The following is a 17449-nucleotide window of genomic DNA, read 5'->3' as shown; positions in this document are numbered from 1 at the left end:
CGCGGCTACGCCCGTGGCTGGTCGCTGGTCCTAATGGGCCTGTATGGTCAGGTCCGGGCCGACGGGGCGACGGGCGACTGGCCGGGTAGGGCTATATCATGTTCGGACAGCCTTTGTCGACCGCCGAGCGGGCCGTGGCTGTGGCCGTGCCGGCACGGCGTGCACGGCCAGCCAGCAAGCCGGGCTCCGACCAAACCGCCACCAATTCACTCATTTTTCTCAATTTATGGCGCCGGTATTTATGTGATGCAGTCCTGTTCGCGGAGGGCTGCTGGCTGCGGCATTTCGCTCATGTGTCGCCCAAATAAAACGAAAGGGGATAAAAAAATAAAAAGAATAAAAAAGTGTCGGGGTAATAAAAGCGCAGCGCACGAGAAGGAGTCGAACCGCCGCCAGCGCACATCGAAATGTTGAGGGTTCGATCGCGACCGACCCTGGCTCCGCGTTTTATCTTTTCGGTCGTAAGAAAGCGCAAAAGGCACAAACCAGCAGCGCTGGCGCGGCGTCAAAAGATGCAAAAATAAATTTTTCAAAAGAAAACAGACTGCCGCCGTGCAGCGCGAAGGAGTTGTGGCGCCCTTTGACCCTCCGCACCGGCGACCTGTTGACGAATCCTCTCAATAGAAATAATTGGTGTAAAAGGCTTAAAAGTGTCGCGTCAGTCGTATATGCAGGGCTGGCGCCTACACCGAGGCGCCGCAAGGTCTGGCGCGTCTTTCGCCGGAGCCGCAATGATTATTTCCAAGAGAAAGGGAAGGGGGACGCTGCCGCTGCCAGTGCGCCCGAGGGGGGCAAGGGACGCAAGAGACCAGAATGATATAAATAATAAATAAGACGGCTTCGAAAATGACAGAAAATAAGTGTCATGCGGCACGGCGGCACGGAGATATGTCGCGGGGAGTAAAACCAGAAGCTCCCAGGGCACATTCCTGAATACCAAAGCCCTACCACGCGCCTGCTGCCCCCTCTCCCTCCCTCTCCCCTCTCCAAATCTCTCTCCGAGTCTCCTCTCTCGCCGCCGCTGGCGCGCTGGCCGGACTCGCGTCTCCGCGACGACAAATCCATTTTGTTTCTCGCGGACAGATTCTTTGTAAAGGCCGTTGCCGTCGGGGCGCCACCGCCGTCGCCATTTGTCCTCCCCGGTCCTCGTCCCGGCGCCGCCCCCTCAGAGTGAATTAGTGCGTGCTGCTGGTGGCGGCCATGGCGGCGCCCGCGGCACTGTTTGGCCGTCGACGCCGTGCCTCTGGCGTCCGCTCCCCGCCGCCCCGCCGCCCCGCGTCACATCAAGATAGTGGCGTCTAATTAGCTAAAGGGGCCGCTGTTGCCATTGAAAGCCAAGCAGCCTGCCGAGCAGGCGGCGCGTAGCGGCGGTAGCGGCGGCAGCGCAGTCAATTCATTTCCTTCCTGGAGAAAAGGAGGAGCGCGTCGTTAGGTCCTCGGCTCCGAACCTCGCTCCCGTCGCCTCGTCTCTCTCGCACTCATGGGTCGTCCCGCGAGGGTGCGAGAGAGACGAGGCGACGAAAAGCACAGCTCGGAACCGCTCTCCAGGCAGGCCGGCGGGCCCTCGGCGGGGCGGTGGCGCGGCCCCCGAACGAACGGACTGACGGGGACCCCGGAGTGAGACGCGAGACGCGCCGCGCGCAGCCTGCGAGGCAGCCCGTCCGCCAGAATGATGTTTTCATTGATGCTTTCGTTAGTGTTGATGTTGTCGTGTCTCCCCACCAGCCCCACCCCGCCGAGGCGTTGATTGAAGGCGGGGCCGGGAAGGGAATGACCTGCATCGCGTTATTGAATCATCGTTCGGCAAGCCCGGTGAGCAGGGATCGACCCCAACGTGCTCTTGGCGCTGATTTCGTTCCCACTCAGGGAAGTAGCGGTGTGTAACTGGTGATGATGACGTTGTCCACCCGGAAGAACGGCGTAATTTTCAGACGCCCACACGCGAAACTCGCCCCGACAGTGGAGCCAACCAACGCAACGAGCCCCTGCGGCCGTTTATTCGGGCCGGGACTTTACTCTGCCTATTCATGACCAGGGGATTGGGTAGCACGGCAGTCGTGTGCATTGCGCCGCCGCGCCGCCGCCGCGCCACTCAGTGCTACCAACGTCAGGCAGCGGACATTCAAAGACACTTTGCCGCGTCACGGCCGTCATTGTGTTGGCACACCTGCCAACGCGGCCAACGCGCGCGGCGCGGCTCTTCTAATTATTTTTGAATCAGGCCGCGCGCTGAACGCCGCGCCGCCGCGCCGCCGTGCCGCCCGGGCCCATTCAGGCTGCGGGGGAGGGACTGTGGGCACTGAAGGGACGCAACGGGGTTGGGTCGCCCGCGCCCGCTCGGCCCGCTCGAGGCTGGAAGCCGGCTGGAAAGCTGGAACTGGAGCGGTGTACCAGCAGAGTCATCGAGGCCCGGCTACCTTGAGCTAGGCTACCTGTGGCCTGTGGTGCCTCGTCCGTTTATTGGGCCTAAATCATTTTCTTTAGAGTGTGATCCCTTGGGCGGTGAATTCTAATAGGTTCTTTTCATTATCACATTTGCTTTGAATTAGAGCATGGTTACCCGCTCCGGCGTGGCGTTGAGCGGCCTTGTTCAATTTTGAAACACCGTCGCTTGTCGTTCACACTGTAGGTATGCGCGCGCCGGCCGCGGGGTAGCGCTGCTCTGGCGATACTCCGCGCCCCGACCTCCTGGCGACGCGGGGTATAGGCGAGCCCGGCTGCCCGCGTGCGTTGGGCTGCCAGCCTAGAGGCGGCGGGTCGAATGGGTGGCCTATGGCTCGGGCGTTCGGCCTGACATGTGTCTGTCTGTCTGTCTGTCGAGCAAGCCGCGCGGGCAGAATGAATTCCAATCCGAAAGCATCACACGGGTACAGCATCGTCGAGAATTTGGCTGGTGGTTGTTTTCGTGGTTGTTTTCGTACAGTAGGTTCCTTTAAAGTGTTCTGGGGACGCAATCTTTCAAAAAAAAAATCAAAAGGAGTATCCATGTTTAAACATTTATTGAAAAGTAGTTGCAAAACACAGCGCGGGAAGTAACAAATACAACAAAAATAATTTACAGTACTCTATACAGGTCATTGTACAAAAACACTCTCTCATGCTACTGTGTTTGGATGGGAGTGCTAACTAATAATAACTTATCACTTATTTCTAATAAAGTCCACAAAAAAATGTCACTATCACAGGGATGGCATTTCAAACAGTTTCATCACGAATGTCTTCGCTTAAATACTCGTTCTAACACAATGCCATGGTCGCTCTTTACCCTTCTTTAACTTGAGCTTCTTACTACTACACGCATACTTGTCGTTATTGACAAGTCGATAAATATTGTGTACAAAAATAAATAGGCCACTTACACAATGCAACAATCAATAAGATTTTTGATTTGGGAAAATTACTCGCTTTCTCCTGCGCAAAATATAATACAGACTGTTTCATTAAAAAAATTGATCAAACGTATTTGAGCCAACCTGCAGAGGCCCCGTACATTTACAAGTCTTAATTCAATACGTAACAACGAGTATTAAGTCTATTTTTGGTCACCAACCACATACACGCTATACACACATTCACTCACACAATGTAGTCACACAAATTTTAAGGGAGTGTCAGTATAGACTAGAAACCACAAAAAGGTCTTGCGTCGACATAAGATTGGCGCGGTGCACCAAAATTCGAGAGCAAGTTGAGAGAACACACGACTTAAATAAACTTGGACAGTGGTCGGACAGGGAAGGCGCGCGGAGCTGGCGCTCCGGTGCGACGACATCACAGGAACATGAAGAAGGCGGTGCGGCTGGACCGAGGCTGGATGGGGCGTTACGGAATTTGTGCACGGCCCATCTCCAGGCGCGGCGCGCAGCTCCGCGCAGCTCCGGGTCACAACTTCTCGCCGCTCAGCGACACCATGTTGTAGTAGGAGTGGTCGGGGAACCTCTCCAGCTCGATGTAGTCCGTCTCGGTGAGCAGCAGCTGCTCGGTGAGCGTGACCAGCTCGTTGAAGTAGGGGCGCTCGTTGGCGTTGCCGTCCCAGCAGTAGTACATGATGTTGTACAGCTCGCGGCGGCAGTGCTCCGGCTTGTCCAGGCGGTAGCCGTCGCGCACCTTCCGCATCACGTCGGCCGCGCCCATGCCCGGGTACGGCGTGCTGCCCAGCGTCACCACCTGGCGGCAAAAAGGACGCCGATCAGTACTCGAACCCGGGCCACGCCAGCGCCAGCGCCAAAACCATCCCAGGCGGCACTCACCTCCCACATGAGCACCCCGTAGCTCCAGACGTCGCTCTTGACGGAGAACACGTTGTCGTACAGCGACTCTGGAGCCATCCACCGGATGGGCAGGCGGCCCTCGGACTTGCGCTCGTACACGTTGTTGTCCATGAGGTCGCGCGCGAAGCCGAAGTCCGCCACCTTGCAGGTGCGGTCCTCCGCCACCAGCACGTTCCTGGCCGCCAAGTCGCGATGGATGATCTGCAAGCGGGGCAAAGTTTGTTACGACTTGGGAAACAATCGAAACGAATAAAGCCAGAGCAAAAAGAAATGACTGCGTCAATACCCCGTCCGCAAACGAGATGGGTATCGTCGCGGCCAAGGCCACTCACCCCCTTCGAGGACAGGAACTCCATGCCCTTGGCCACCTGGTACAGGAAGGACGTGAGGTCCCTGGACGTGAGCGTCCTGGACGGGCCGTGCAGGTTGCCGTAGTCGCGCTCCGCCCGGGAGGAGCGCAGGAAGCTCTGCAGCTTGCCACGCGCCACGAACTCCATGATGACGAACAGGGGGTCTGCAACGGCACGAGGAAAGCGTTGACGACCACCAGTTCACCTCATTTAGCGCGTCTCCCTCGTGGTGCAGGCACTCACCCGACTCGGTGCAGCAGCCCAGCAGGCGCACCACGTTGGGGTGGGGCTCCAGGGTCTTCATGACGGCCAGCTCCTGCAGCAGGTCGGTTCGCTCCTTCTCGGCCGCGTTCTCCTTGAGCGTCTTGACCGCCACCGTGGACTTGCCCTCCTTGCCGTCGATGTCCGTGGCCTCGCAGCGCCACACCTGGCCGAAGCAGCCCTCGCCCAGGATGTCGAAGACCTGCAGGCGGTGCCGGGGGAACTCCCAGCGGTCCCTGGGCTTGATGGGTGCCGGGGGGCCTGCACCGCCAAGCGCCGCGCCCTGGACACGAACAACGACATGAGCGGCGTGGTCGGCGTGGTCGGCGATACCCCGCGTGGAGGCGCTGGCCCGGGGACTCACCATGTGGGCGCCTTCGCGGTCCCAGCCCTCGTAGCGGTTGCTGGGGGCGCGCGGCCCGCGCCACTGCTGCATGGCCATGGGCTCCTCGCCGGACAGCCCACTGGACAGCCCGCTGGACAGGGCGCTGGACATGCCGCTGGAGAGCCCGCTCGCCTCCTTGTGCAGGTCCTCCTTGGTGGCCTTGCTGAGCCGCTTGGGGCACACGCGGCGCCGCAGCAGCACCAGGACGCCGGCCAGCACCAGCCCGATGCACAGCACGGCCAGCAGCGACGTCACCAGCAGCCCCTCGGGCAGGGACGGCGTGGCCACCGCGTCGCCGCTGCCGGCGGCTGGCGTCGTGGGCGTGGCGTCCGCGTCGCGGGGCGAGCCCGTGGAGGACGGCGTCTGCAACGAAGGCAAGGCGGTGATGAGCATGGACGCCACGCTGTCAAGACCCGGAGGCTTGGAGGCTGCCTTACCTTGTCGGCGGGGCTGGTGGCCGTGCCGGGGAACGGCGGGCGCGTGCCGGTGGGCAGGCCGTGCAGGCTGGGCGGCGGCCCGGGGTTGACGACGGGGATGCCGGGGTGGATGGGCGCGGACGGCACGCCGGGCGGCACGAAGTTGGTGGGGAAGGGCAGGTACGACGGCGGCCGCAGCTGCGGCGGGAAGCCCGGCGGCCGTGGAGGGCGCCGCGACGCGCCGCCGCCGACACCCGCACCCGAGACGGGGCCCTTGGTCACTTTGACGACCACCTCGTTCTTGGCCGTCACCTTGCCGTCAGACACCGTCACGTACAGCCGCATCAGCTCGCCGCCCTGGAAGCGAAAAAGCGGACATCATTGCGGGGAGTCGAAGGGCCGTGGCGGCGAGGCGGCCTTGTGTGTCATACACTTGATTACGACCACCGTTACCGCTCTGGAGCGCGTTGCTGCGCGGACCGGCCGGCCGGCCTCGGCGGGAACGGGAGCCTCTTCTAATGATAGGTTGGCACCACGGCACACACGGGCCGGGCCAGGCCGCGCATTCTCCACGCACGGATCGCACGGCCCTAGGACTGCCGCTTTCGGAGGCGGCACTGCACTGCGCCCCGTTGGTCCTGGTTCGTCCGACGGCGCCGCTTTTCGAACGCGTCCCGGGGCGTGGGGCGTGGCGGGGCGTGGCGGGGCAGTGGAGCTTGGGAAAGGGGGAGGAGCAGCGCGGGGACGCGCCATATACCATACGGCAGGCAACGCGTTGCGCGCAAGGCGGGAGGCATGACTCGGGACCGCTTTCGGCTGAATTATGGCCTCCACACGGGAATCAGGCCAGAAAAACGTTTGGCGCGCGCCGTCAGGCCCGTCAGGCCGTCGCCGGCGGCGCGGTTCGAACCCAGCCCCTACTCACCCGGTCCTTGAGGGAGGCGTTGGTGTGCACCACGCCGGAGGTCTCGTCGATGGTGAAGGGCAGTGGGGGCGGCGGCTCGCCCTGCGGGTGCGGGTACAGCAGCAGCGGCTCCAGCCCGAAGGACAGCGGGTCGCCCTCCGCGTCCTCGGCGCGCACCCGCGTCACCACCGAGCCCACGGGCTCGCCGTCGGAGATGAGCCAGTCCCGGTCGATGTGCATCACGGGTGGGGTGTTGTCGCTGAGCTGCGCCGCGCCTGCAGGAACAGAAACATAGCACTTTGGTAAGACGGGCCGCGCACGGATCCGGATACACACACGCACACGCTCGCACGTCCTGCTAGGCGCGTGGCGCTGACGCAATGGGTGGGCCGCCATTCTTAGCACCGCGTTGTTGAATGGAGCCGCCGCCGCGAAAGGGCGTGGCCGCGGGGCGTGGTCGCGGTGCGCGGTAGCGGCGGTAGCGGCGGCCCTCGACCACGGCCTCCCGGGCGGCCTGCCCTCCAGGCGCGGCCGTGCTGTCACACGCCGTGAGGCGGTGCAGTGAAATCGCGATGTAAAGGCGCTGCAGCAGGCCGAGCAGGCCCTGCACCTTTCTACTCTCCCGCCGCGGACCGCCACGTTGTCTCGGCGACAGCGTCATCGGCGACAAGTCGTGGGAAGGCCCGCGGCGACGGCGGCGTCACGGCTTGTGTTTTCAAACTCATTAAAAGTGGCGCGCTCGCCATGAGAACGGCGCGACGCGGCCACGGCATGCGCTGCGCGCTGCGTGGTGCGCGGTCGGCCGGAGCGCCTGCCAGGCCGGCGGTAGGCAACCCGACCGCAGCGGCGCGCCGTGCCGCGGGAGGCTGCCTGACGTCACGGCGCCCCCGTGGCCGGTGGGGTGCAGGGACCGCTGTGGGAAGCAGCAAGCCAGCCGGCGCTTTGAAGCTACATTCCGCTCCGCGCCAAAGTGCGATGCGCTTACGACCTGCCGGCCCGCCGCTCCGCGCCTCGGTACGCCGCTATAAACCACAATGTATTCGGATACACGGCGTATCTGCGCCACATCTGGGCGGGCGAGTGTGGAAGGGGGGTGGCATGTGTGGGAGGCGAGTGGCCGTGGCGGTAGGTCATAGGCAGCCCCGGCACCTGTCTCGCTCTCGCCCCCGGCCGCCTCTGGCCCCCTTAGGCCGCGGGCTCCTGGAAGTAGAGCGAGAGAGAGAGCTTCGCGCGGCGGAGTGCAGCGTGCAGGCCTAGAGTGTTGCGGTTGGCGAACGTCTGCACGATCCACTCCACGCAGCCGCCGCGGTTCGGGCCGCCGCTCCCCACCGCCCCGCGCCCGTCCCCGGCTGCCCGGCCCAGCGGTGAGGCGGAGGACGCGTCGGACGGGTCTGGCCTGTCCCACACTTGATGACTTCCAGGAAAAATGGCCGCAACCGGCACAGTACGGGCCAAAGCGACAACCATTTAATAGCGAATTTGGACTGAAAGAAACCTCTGGGAAGACTGCAGCGTCGAGAGAGTGCGATTTACTGACATAAATTGGACGCAAAACCGCATTAAGACTCCGAACCAAGATATCTACACACACATTTATCGCTGTTTCGACGAAATTTTTCGTGAACACTGCTCTTCCCAAACTAATAAACACAGTCACTACTAGTCTTTAGACAAATGGTATCGTATCTATAGTATTTTTGTGTTAATATCATGACATTTATATCCTCTTAGCTATCGTCGATGTTCCCGAAAACACGCGAATCATGGCGCAGTCCTCGCAATCTCGCGACCCAGTGCCGACCCAGCGCAGCGCAGAGACAGCCGCGAGCCTCAACGGCCCTCATTGATATTAGAAGCCGTTTCGTGGAAACGCGCATCACTTCGCCCTTCCCATTCCAAACGACTTCCCGCCCACGCCCGTCCCCGGATGCAGGTCGATTCCGATCGCTCCGTTCCTCTCGGCCTCCACAAGAGGGACAGAGCGACGAAAGCACCGCAGTTCGGACTGGTCTGCTGCGGCGCGCGCCCCCGGCCTGGGGGCCGAGCCTAGGGGGCCGAGGGTGGCGGTCGTGCCGGATGTCTGCAGCGTGCCGGCCGCGCCGCTCACTATGGCATCCCGTTGTCCGCCGGGCTGCGCCGGGCTGGCTCATGGCGCGGCCCAGGCCTCCGGCCGGACAGCCCAGCCGGACAGCCCCGGACGCGTCAAAGTTGTTTTTCGCTTCATCGGAGTCTGATCGCGCGGCGCGGGCGGGACGCGGCCCGGCGGATGTGTCTGATTGGCGGTTTTGGCCGGGGGCAGCCGGGGCCCGTCCCCGAGCACGGCAGCACGGCCCAGCCCGTCGACTGCAGCGATAAGGCCTTGCGATGAGCGTGTTCCGCGGAAAGGGGGCGGCCGGGCCGCGGCCTGGCCGCAGCGGCGTAGCCCGGGGGTGCCTCGTTCCAGTGCTCCTTCTTCTTCTTCTTCTTCCAGACCGGTGCGCGGCCCGTGGAAGTTCCCCGGCCGAGTACACGACCGCGGCAGCGCGTCAGCGCGGCACCGCGCCGCTGAATCGAACGTCGAATCAAGCGCGGAGCACCGCGTCGGCCCGTCATCGCGCCGGGTGGGGGAAGCAGCGCGCGCCGGCAGTTTGGCACAGTGTAATTTGCTCGAGTTGAGGGCTGAGGCTGAGAGCACACCGTCGTGCCGGTGGCACGCCGGCGAGAGTGCAGCCTTGAACTTTGAGGCTGTAGCGCCTGCAGCTTCGGCCTGGGCAGTCCCGTCGCGCTCGCGTCCGCGGCGGGTTGCCTACCCGAGCGCCTGCCGGTCGCAAGCCGCAGGGCAGCGAGACTTTTCCGAACACTTCCAGCGCTCAAGGCGGCGGCGGAACCCTGAACCTTGAACTTTGGCGATGAGTCTGCGGCACACGTCTCCCTTCCTCTCCTTACTCCTTCCTCGATCGAAGAGCGAAGAACCAAGGCAGGCATCGCGGCGCTCGGCCGATCCGAGCCGAGCGGGCGGCAAGGCGGCAAGGCGGGGCGGCAAGGCGTGCGGAGGCGGGCCGAGCCGAGCGGCGGGCCACCGACCACACGTCACACACAGCCTGGCCGGCCTGCCCCTTGCGTCTTGCGCCTTGGCCTTGCGTCACTGCGACGGCCCGACGGCCCCACGGCCCGACGGGGACCTCCAAGGCTTTTGTGCGGGAGGGACGCTGGGGAGCGATCTTGCGCGGAGATGAGCGGCAGGCCCACCGCTCGGACCAGGAAGTCCAGCAGTCTCTGCTGCAAGCAGCAACAACTTCTTCTGCCGCAAAAAAATGGAACAAAGACAAGCACGGCGGCCGTGCGTGGGTTTGAACCCGGCGCCGTGCAGCGCCGCGCGACACGCTCGCCAACAGAACGGACAACACGTATGACGCCTTCGGACAGAGACTAAATGAGTACCTCTCAGGAGCGCCGTGCGTACCCAGTCAGAAATTCGACTCGGCGACCTTCCCGCCGACGACCGCGTCGACCGCGACGACGCGCAACCCGAGCCGGACACCGATCCGGCGGTGCGGCTCGTGGCGCCGCGACGCGCACGGCGGCACCGCTCCGGCACAAAAACAAAGAGCGTTGCGTTTCACGGCTCTCGCGGCGGAGGATCGAGTAGCGACTTTGCGCCCACAGACTTGCGCCACTTTTTGCTGCTATTTTGCGCCAGGTTCACTGGCCGCTCCGTGCCGAAGGCCCCAGAGCGAATGCCCAATCACATGATAATGAAAAGTGTGTCTGTGTGAGAGTGTGCGTGTGCCTGTGTGTGTGGCGCGAGTAGCACGACGCGGTTCACCTTGGCGCGGCGGGCGGCGAGCGGCTTTGCGCGCGATCTATCACCCTCTCTCTCCCTCCCCCTCTTTGTCTGCAGGGTTCTGTTCTGTTCCTGGACCTGGACCAAGTCGATTAGGCGGGCTGCGTTCATAAAGGTTTTAAAACCATTTTCATGTTGACAAGGCACGGCGGTGACGGCGTGTGCAGTGTGCGCGACGTCCGAGTTCACGGCGTCGGACTCCATCGAGGAAGGATGCTTTGGCGGATTCTTTGTTTCGGATAGCCGAGCTCCGAATACCGAAATCTGGCGCGCCTCGCCTCGCGATATGACGCCCATCAAGCAAGAATGCGGTCTGCGAGTCTGCGAGCACAACGCGGAGCGCGGAGCAAGCGAAGCCGGCAGGCAGGGCAGCCAGCCACTCACGGCGTAGCGCAGCCAGCCAGCCAGCCACCAGCCAGCCACCCATTAGTAAGTCATTCTATGCTAATATGGATCACACACACGCACACGCACACACACGCACACAGGCGCCCACCCTTCCCCGTCACATTGTGCGTGCGGCCCTCCTAGCATGCCCGCCAACGCGCTGCTAGTACTCGCGAACGGTACTCAAAATGGAGAAAGACAAAAAAAGGTAGGAACAAGGAACAACACCAGTGTTTTGCGCAGCAATGGGGCGTTCTCGCTACGCCACCCATTCAAGTCTCCACGGAGTGTCTGTCTGTCTGTCTGTCTGTCTGTCGGTCTGTCGTCTGCACACCCACGCCCGGGCCCCGGGCCGGTCATCGTCCTCGCGGTACACCCCGCCGCGTTGTTGTGACGGTAAGGCCCGACATGTATACAGCACACGCTCTCAAATTAACATTTTCTTATATTTTGCGCAGAGGTTCAAGTTTTGGGAGGGTAGAAGAAGGGAAAGGTGCGGGGCAATGTTGCATCCACCTGCTGCAGCCGCCGGCCTGTTGGCCGCCCAATACAGCACGTTCCGTTCAGCCCCCCCCCTCCTGCCGCCTGCCGTCGAGTCCTGTTAGGACATTCACACACACATACCAAGTCCGCGCGACCACCGACATGGACAGTCCCGCGCCTTGCAGCCAGGGAGTTTCATTTTTTTTTCCCGCAGTTTTTTTTTTCAAACCCACTTTGCAGTTTTACAGCGCCGCGACGACTTTCAAGCCGCAGTGCTACACCGCATTCGCAGCCGTTGAACATGAAGTGTACAAGGCGAAACTTGATCATTTTGCTTCCTAGTCGGGCGAATCCGCGACAGTGTTGCCGGCCCGGCCCACCGTATGTGGCGGCGACTGCGAGACTGCGACGTGTGGCCAGCTCATAAAAAAGACGCGAGCCAGTGAGCCAGTGAGGCAGCGAGTTTCAAATGCGTCTTCGCTCTTCGCCTGCCTCACTGCCTCGCCTGACGGGCTGACGGGTAGACAGTCCAGGGACGAGTCCGGCGAGTCGACCAGTACCCGGCAAGCAGCAAGCAGGCAGCAAGCAGGCAGCAAGCAGCCACTGCGGCGGCGGCTGGGTAGGGCCGGCTGGCCGGCTGGGCTGTCTCAAGTAGACACGGGCCTGGACAACCACGTCCCGGCCGTTCCAGCCACGCCGTCCTGGCTGGTCCAAAGCCGATTGAGGAGGCGGTCAAGTCGTTCCAGCGGCTCCAGCGGCTCCAGCGGGTCACACTGGACCATTCCGGGCTGATCCACATTGTCTCAGACGGCCAGGAAAGTGGCTCCAGGCCGATCCAGGCCAGGCCACTGTGAAAACCAAGGGCGGGGGGCTTTGCTGGGTTTGGGTCAAGGAGCTGGAGTCGGCTGCCCTGGCATTCCAGAGCTCGAAATAAGCTCAGTGCGGCTCTGGATGCGACAGCACGCCGCTCTAGGCCAGACAGCCAATCCTGTCCGTCCGTCTGTCTGTCTGTCTGCCTGTCCGCCCTCCAGTCACAGAGCGCCGACAGCAATGAGAGGGGACAGATGGAGGCGGTTCAAACGCACCGCGCAGCCATGACTGTGAAAGAAACCGTGAGTGAGTGGGTCGTGCCTGGCCGTGCCTTTAACGGCATCAAGCCGCATCAAGCCGGCGAGGAAGCGCCGCAGCGTCGCCCTTTCTCCCGCTGCACTTGATTCCGGATAATGTACCCTCTCATTTTTATTTCTTTACGTCCCCGAAACACTAAAAGAAGGCCGTCGCTCCATCGCCGGAAGCGTGCGTCCGGTGGCGGCCCCGCCGGGCAGCGGGGCGCCGCGCTGTCCAGGCCCGGCGACCGCCGAATCGGAACCATGCTGCACTAGCCGGTCGGCTGACCGCGGCTGGCCCGGCGGCCGGCAGCGCATCGGATGGGGAAAAAGGGGGGGGGGGGGGCAGGGGCGCAAGGCCCTCCTCGCCTCGGTCGGAGAAAGTCCGGCTGAGTGCTGGCCGCCCGACCGCGGGGGGTGGGGAGGGTGCCTGTCCGACACGCTATTCGCACCACAAAACGCGTGGCCTGCGAATAGTGCAGCAGGTTGGCGCGGCGGTGACGTTGGACAACATCACGCAGCAAAACCACACAGAACGCTGTGGCCCGGCGGGGATTCGAACCCAGTCCCAGGCTGGCAGGGCAGAGCTGCCGGAGAGCCAGAGAGCCACGCCCGGAAATCCGTGAGACCGAGACTGTCGTTGCGTCGCCGTGATCCGGGTTATTACTCGTTTGAGTGGGAGTGGGAGCGCTCCGGCCGCAGCCCCCATCTCCCCCCCCCCTCCCACTCCCTCTTGGGCCTGCCCTGGCTTCGCTCTTCGCTCGCTTAGCGAGTCGCTATGACGTACGCGATGCGACCCCAACAACAGGCAACTCGCCGACGGGCCGGGCCGGGCCGGCAGGGCGGACGGGACGGCCACACACGTTATGTAACGCGCGCTCTGCCCGGCTGTGCCTCTCATTCGGGGACGTGTCCATTCGGCCAACAGTCGCAGGCCCGGTCGCCCCTCCGAGAGTTAGCACCTGGTTAGCACCTCTGGAACCGCAGGCCGTGTGCACGGCCGTGGGGCGCGCACCCCGGCCTCCGCGCACCCCAGGGCACACACGGCGGGGGAAACCAGCTCTTGCGGAAGGCTTGCTGCGGACAAGTGACATCATTCATCTATGCGCCGCGGGATCACTGGCGCCGGCCAAACAGGCACGGACAGCCTGGCACGCACGCACGCACGCGCGCACGCGCGAACGTGCACGAGTGGGGAAAGTAGCCACACCCACGGCGGGGAAGTCTGTTTGTGCAGTCAGTCGGGGCCTTCTCGGAGCAGCAGAGGGGAGAACGTGCGGCACATGCACCGCACACACACACAATCACACATACGCGCACACAGTGGCGTGGTGGTGGGATTGGCGACAATGGAGGCTTCTTCTCCGGGCCGTGGGTGGCGCTTGTCTTGACCTAGAATCGGCCGCTCTTGGAGTGCACCTCGTCGAGTCGCGCGTCGCCAGGTGTGCCAACGTCGCCAGCAGCGTGCGCTGTTTGCGTTCGTCGAGGGGCGTGCTTGCCACTGCTTGCCTATGCTTCACGTTCACGTTGGCAACACTTGCCTGCGGTAAGAAAGAAAGTGCGCTGCCGCACTGGCGGGATGGTGCAGTGAAGGGAGCTGCATCCGGTCCCCGCCTCCCCCGCCTGCCCCGGCCGGTCAAGGAAGGCGTCGCCGTGCACGCCGCGATCCCGCCGCCCAAATGACCCGCTCGCGGACCCGCGCTCGGGGAACGGCGGGCAGGCCGCCGGTCGGGCCGCGATCCCTCACGAGGAGAAAGGATACGACACTGCAGAGCGATGCAGCAGTGCCTTTCGGCATCTCTCTCGCTCGCACTCACGGGCCTTCCCCGTATCTGCGAGAGAGAGACATAGCAGCGACGAGACGGTCCGTGGGGAATCAGTCTACGGCGGGAAACGACTTCGGGTCCTTTTCGTATCACGTGGCAGCGGCAACGAGCAGTGCCGGGCATCGCGCCTGCAGCAGCAGCAACAACAACGACACGGGAAACAGCAAAAACAACCCGCTCGTTCATTCCAGGAAGCGCGCTGGAAAAAGCCAAGAGGGGGCTGTGCACAGTGAAGCAGTGAAGCTCGCGTGCACACATGTGGGCAAACATGAAGGCGCGACAAGCTGTGCAGCCAGCCCGCGGCCCAGCCCGCCCAGTCTGAGTTGTGCCCCTCAAACCCAGGGACCCACACCTGCAGGTTGCAGTGTAGTATGCAGGAGTCTCAAGTTGGCTGCAGCGCGTAAGCGGCAGCATGACCCCTGCACATGGACACGGGCCGCGCGCTGTGGCCGCAGTGTGTGTGTGTGTGTATAGTGCAGGCACCCTGCTCGCTGGCCAAGGCCCAGGGCCAAGGCCCAGGCACAGTCGGATAGGGCAAACAGGGCTAGCCAGCGAGCCAGCGTCCTCGAGGCAAGGCGGAGTCCGAGTGTTGGCGACGTTGGCGACATGACCAAACGCATTCCTTACCGAGAACCATTTCCAGACCCGCCCCGCCCCGCCACACCGCGCCCCGCCGGGACATGTCAAGTCAACCGGACGGACCGGGATGGGCCGGACGAGACAGGCAGGACCGGGTGGTTGCTAAGTCAACGGCGAGGGCACACACACACACATGCGTGAACGCACGCACACACACACACACCACACACACACACAGCCGTCGGACAGCGCACGTCCGCGTCAGTGTCTCTCGTCGCACAGCAGTTGCCCGAGTGCTTTATCCATCAGCCGGAAATCCAGAAGCCACGCGCCGCGGCCCTGGAGCGGGGCGGGGTGAGTCCACTGGAGTCCTGGAATCCTGCGGAAGGACGCGTCACTCGCGGGGCAGGCCGCGGGTGGCTCGGCTCGGCGCCTATCCGCCGATCCGCGGCGGCGGCCAGGTTGTGATAACCCGAGATCGGGCGTCGCATGGCACGATGGCACGTTCGGAAAGTGAAAGTCAGCGCCTTCTAAGCGGGAAGGGCGGGGAAGGGAGGCGTCGGCAGTCGGCAGGCGCGAGGAAGGCGTAGGGCCGCCCAAAGGAGGCAAAGGGCCGCCGTGCCGGGCCAATAGAAAGGGCTCTCGCAGGCGGCCCTGGCAGGACGGGCAGCCCTGGCCCGCAGGATATTTGGACGAGAGAAAGGTGGCCGGGCATCAGACAGGACGCGCACTGACGGGCACACACAGAGGAAGGCACCCACCCAAAAAAATACCTCCCGGCTTTCCAGAGTACGGAAATGAAGAACGCCTAACACCTTTTGTGGGGTGGTGAAGAAAAACCTTTCTTCGGCGGAGCAGCAGTCTGTGCCCTTTCCGGCACCCGCCCTCGTATTTGGAGTAGTGGGAGCACGTGACCGCACACTACAGTGCACTGCCGTGGGCCACGCCGCCACGCCGCGGCCAGGGCATGACATAGGCGTCGCGTAACGCCGTGACTCGTTCATCAGATCTCGCGCCGAGCGGTCCCAGTGGGTCGGTGCTTTCGACGCTTTGTCTCGCTCGCGCACATGCGGGGCGCCCCCTGAGTGCGAGGGAGACAGCGACAAAAGCGCGGTTCGGAATGGGCGGCGGCGGTCCTAGGCTGAAGAAGCGTGCGCGTGACGCAACGCGGCCTGGATCGCGACAAAGGCGGCATAGTGAAGTGTAGTGACAGCAGGGTCAGGACGGCGAGCCGGTGTAAACAAATGGGAAAAAACGAACGGCCCGGCCGGGGCTCGAACCCGCGGCCAGAGATTGCACGACCGGCTCGCGGGCGATAGCGAACGGCGTTGGCGTGTGCGGAGATGGGGCCGCGGTGCAGAGCCGAATCGTGACCGATGAGTGTTTCTTAGAACGACGTGGAATGCCGTGGAAGAGGCGGCGGAAACTCCGTCGGGTTCACACATGAGTTCACACGCCTCGCTTCAGCGGCCAGCCCCTCCACCCCCTCTTCAATGAAAGAGCCCATAGATCCAGAAGAGCCGGTTCGTTGCGCTGTCTCTCTCACACCCCTTCGGCACGCCCCATGGGTGCGGAGGAGACTGAGCTGCGAAATCGGTCTGAGCGCAAACTTGGCTAGGTTGGCCTGCCCTGCGATTTACCCACGTCGCGATGGTAGATGCCTCGGCTCGTTCTGGGGGCGTGGTACCACCACACTGTTGCCCCTCCAGAATCCAGGATCCAGCGAGCCGGGCGCAGGCGTCCTCTCTCCCACGCTTTGGGCGGACAGGCGGAGCGCAGGCCAGCACCGTGACGGGCACGACGGGCACGGGCATGCTGGTGGTGGGCACTGCGCACGCGAGGGGTCAAAGAGTCCCTCTCCCCGAGTGCGCCCTGGTCGGGGCCCTGGCCGTCCTCGTCCTCCCCGACGGGGTGCTTCTCGGTTCACTCACCTGTGGGCAGGCGCTGGGCGAGCACGAGCGTGGTGGCAAATATCCAAAGGAGCTTCATCCTGGTGCGCGTGCTTCGCGAGCTTCGCGTGCTGCGTGTGCCGCGCGTGGTCGAGCCCCCCTGTCGTTGCGCCATCATCGCTCACTCACTCGCACTCGCGCGGGTTGCGCGGGTAGGGCTCGCCTCGCTCCAGCGTTCAAGTTCCCATCGCACTTGTCGACCATCACATGGCGCCCGCAGCGGCTGGGCTCACTCGAGGCGCTCAGGTTGACGACATGGTGCCAACGGCGGGGCTGAGTCAACACCTCGCAGCGCGCTGCCTCCCCGGACAGCGGAGCCACCACACGCGAAAACGAAACGACAACGACACTGCGGGCTGGCACTGCTGGCAGGCCCTTCACTGCACTGGTCGAGAAGTCCTTCCTTCGCGAAGCCAAGCCGCCGTCTTGGCGCCGCACAAGGAGCGCCTTGCCTTGCTCGGCTCCTCGCAACGCTGCGCTACGCTCCGCCACGCCGCGTTCGCCGCGGGCTGCACACACGGTCCGCAGCAGGCGGTGACTTTCACAAAACTAACTGGTTCACTACTCCGTCGACTCCGTCCGCCCTGCCGTCCCCGCCATGCACAGCCATGAGCCTCAGCAGTCAGCCCCTCCCCGGAGCCGAGCGTCTTGCCCCTGCCCCCTTCCCTTTCCCCTTCCCCGCGGCCGCCCCGCTCCAGCCCGGAAGGAG

The 17449-nt window shown here is 63.4% G+C and overlaps 1 protein-coding gene across 1 annotated transcript; it reads right to left on the bottom strand.

Moving 5' to 3' along the window:
• Positions 1 to 2980: 2980 nt before the first annotated feature.
• LOC117641114 (tyrosine kinase receptor Cad96Ca) lies at positions 2981 to 17315 on the bottom strand. Its single transcript, XM_034378226.1, has 8 exons — positions 16723 to 17315; positions 6609 to 6862; positions 5705 to 6040; positions 5247 to 5531; positions 4865 to 5165; positions 4604 to 4785; positions 4251 to 4472; positions 2981 to 4167 (listed from the first exon to the last, which is right to left on the bottom strand). Exons 1-8 carry the CDS (start codon positions 16856 to 16858, stop codon positions 3883 to 3885), a joined length of 2001 nt encoding a protein of 666 aa, XP_034234117.1. The 5' UTR covers positions 16859 to 17315; the 3' UTR covers positions 2981 to 3882.
• Positions 17316 to 17449: the final 134 nt, after the last annotated feature.

The sequence above is a fragment of the Thrips palmi genome, unplaced genomic scaffold, assembly GCF_012932325.1.
Source record: "Thrips palmi isolate BJ-2018 unplaced genomic scaffold, TpBJ-2018v1 HiC_scaffold_15, whole genome shotgun sequence".
Classification (NCBI taxonomy): domain Eukaryota; kingdom Metazoa; phylum Arthropoda; class Insecta; order Thysanoptera; family Thripidae; genus Thrips; species Thrips palmi.
The sequence above is the reverse complement of the archived record's forward strand: the minus strand, read 5'-3'. Positions and strand labels throughout refer to the sequence as shown.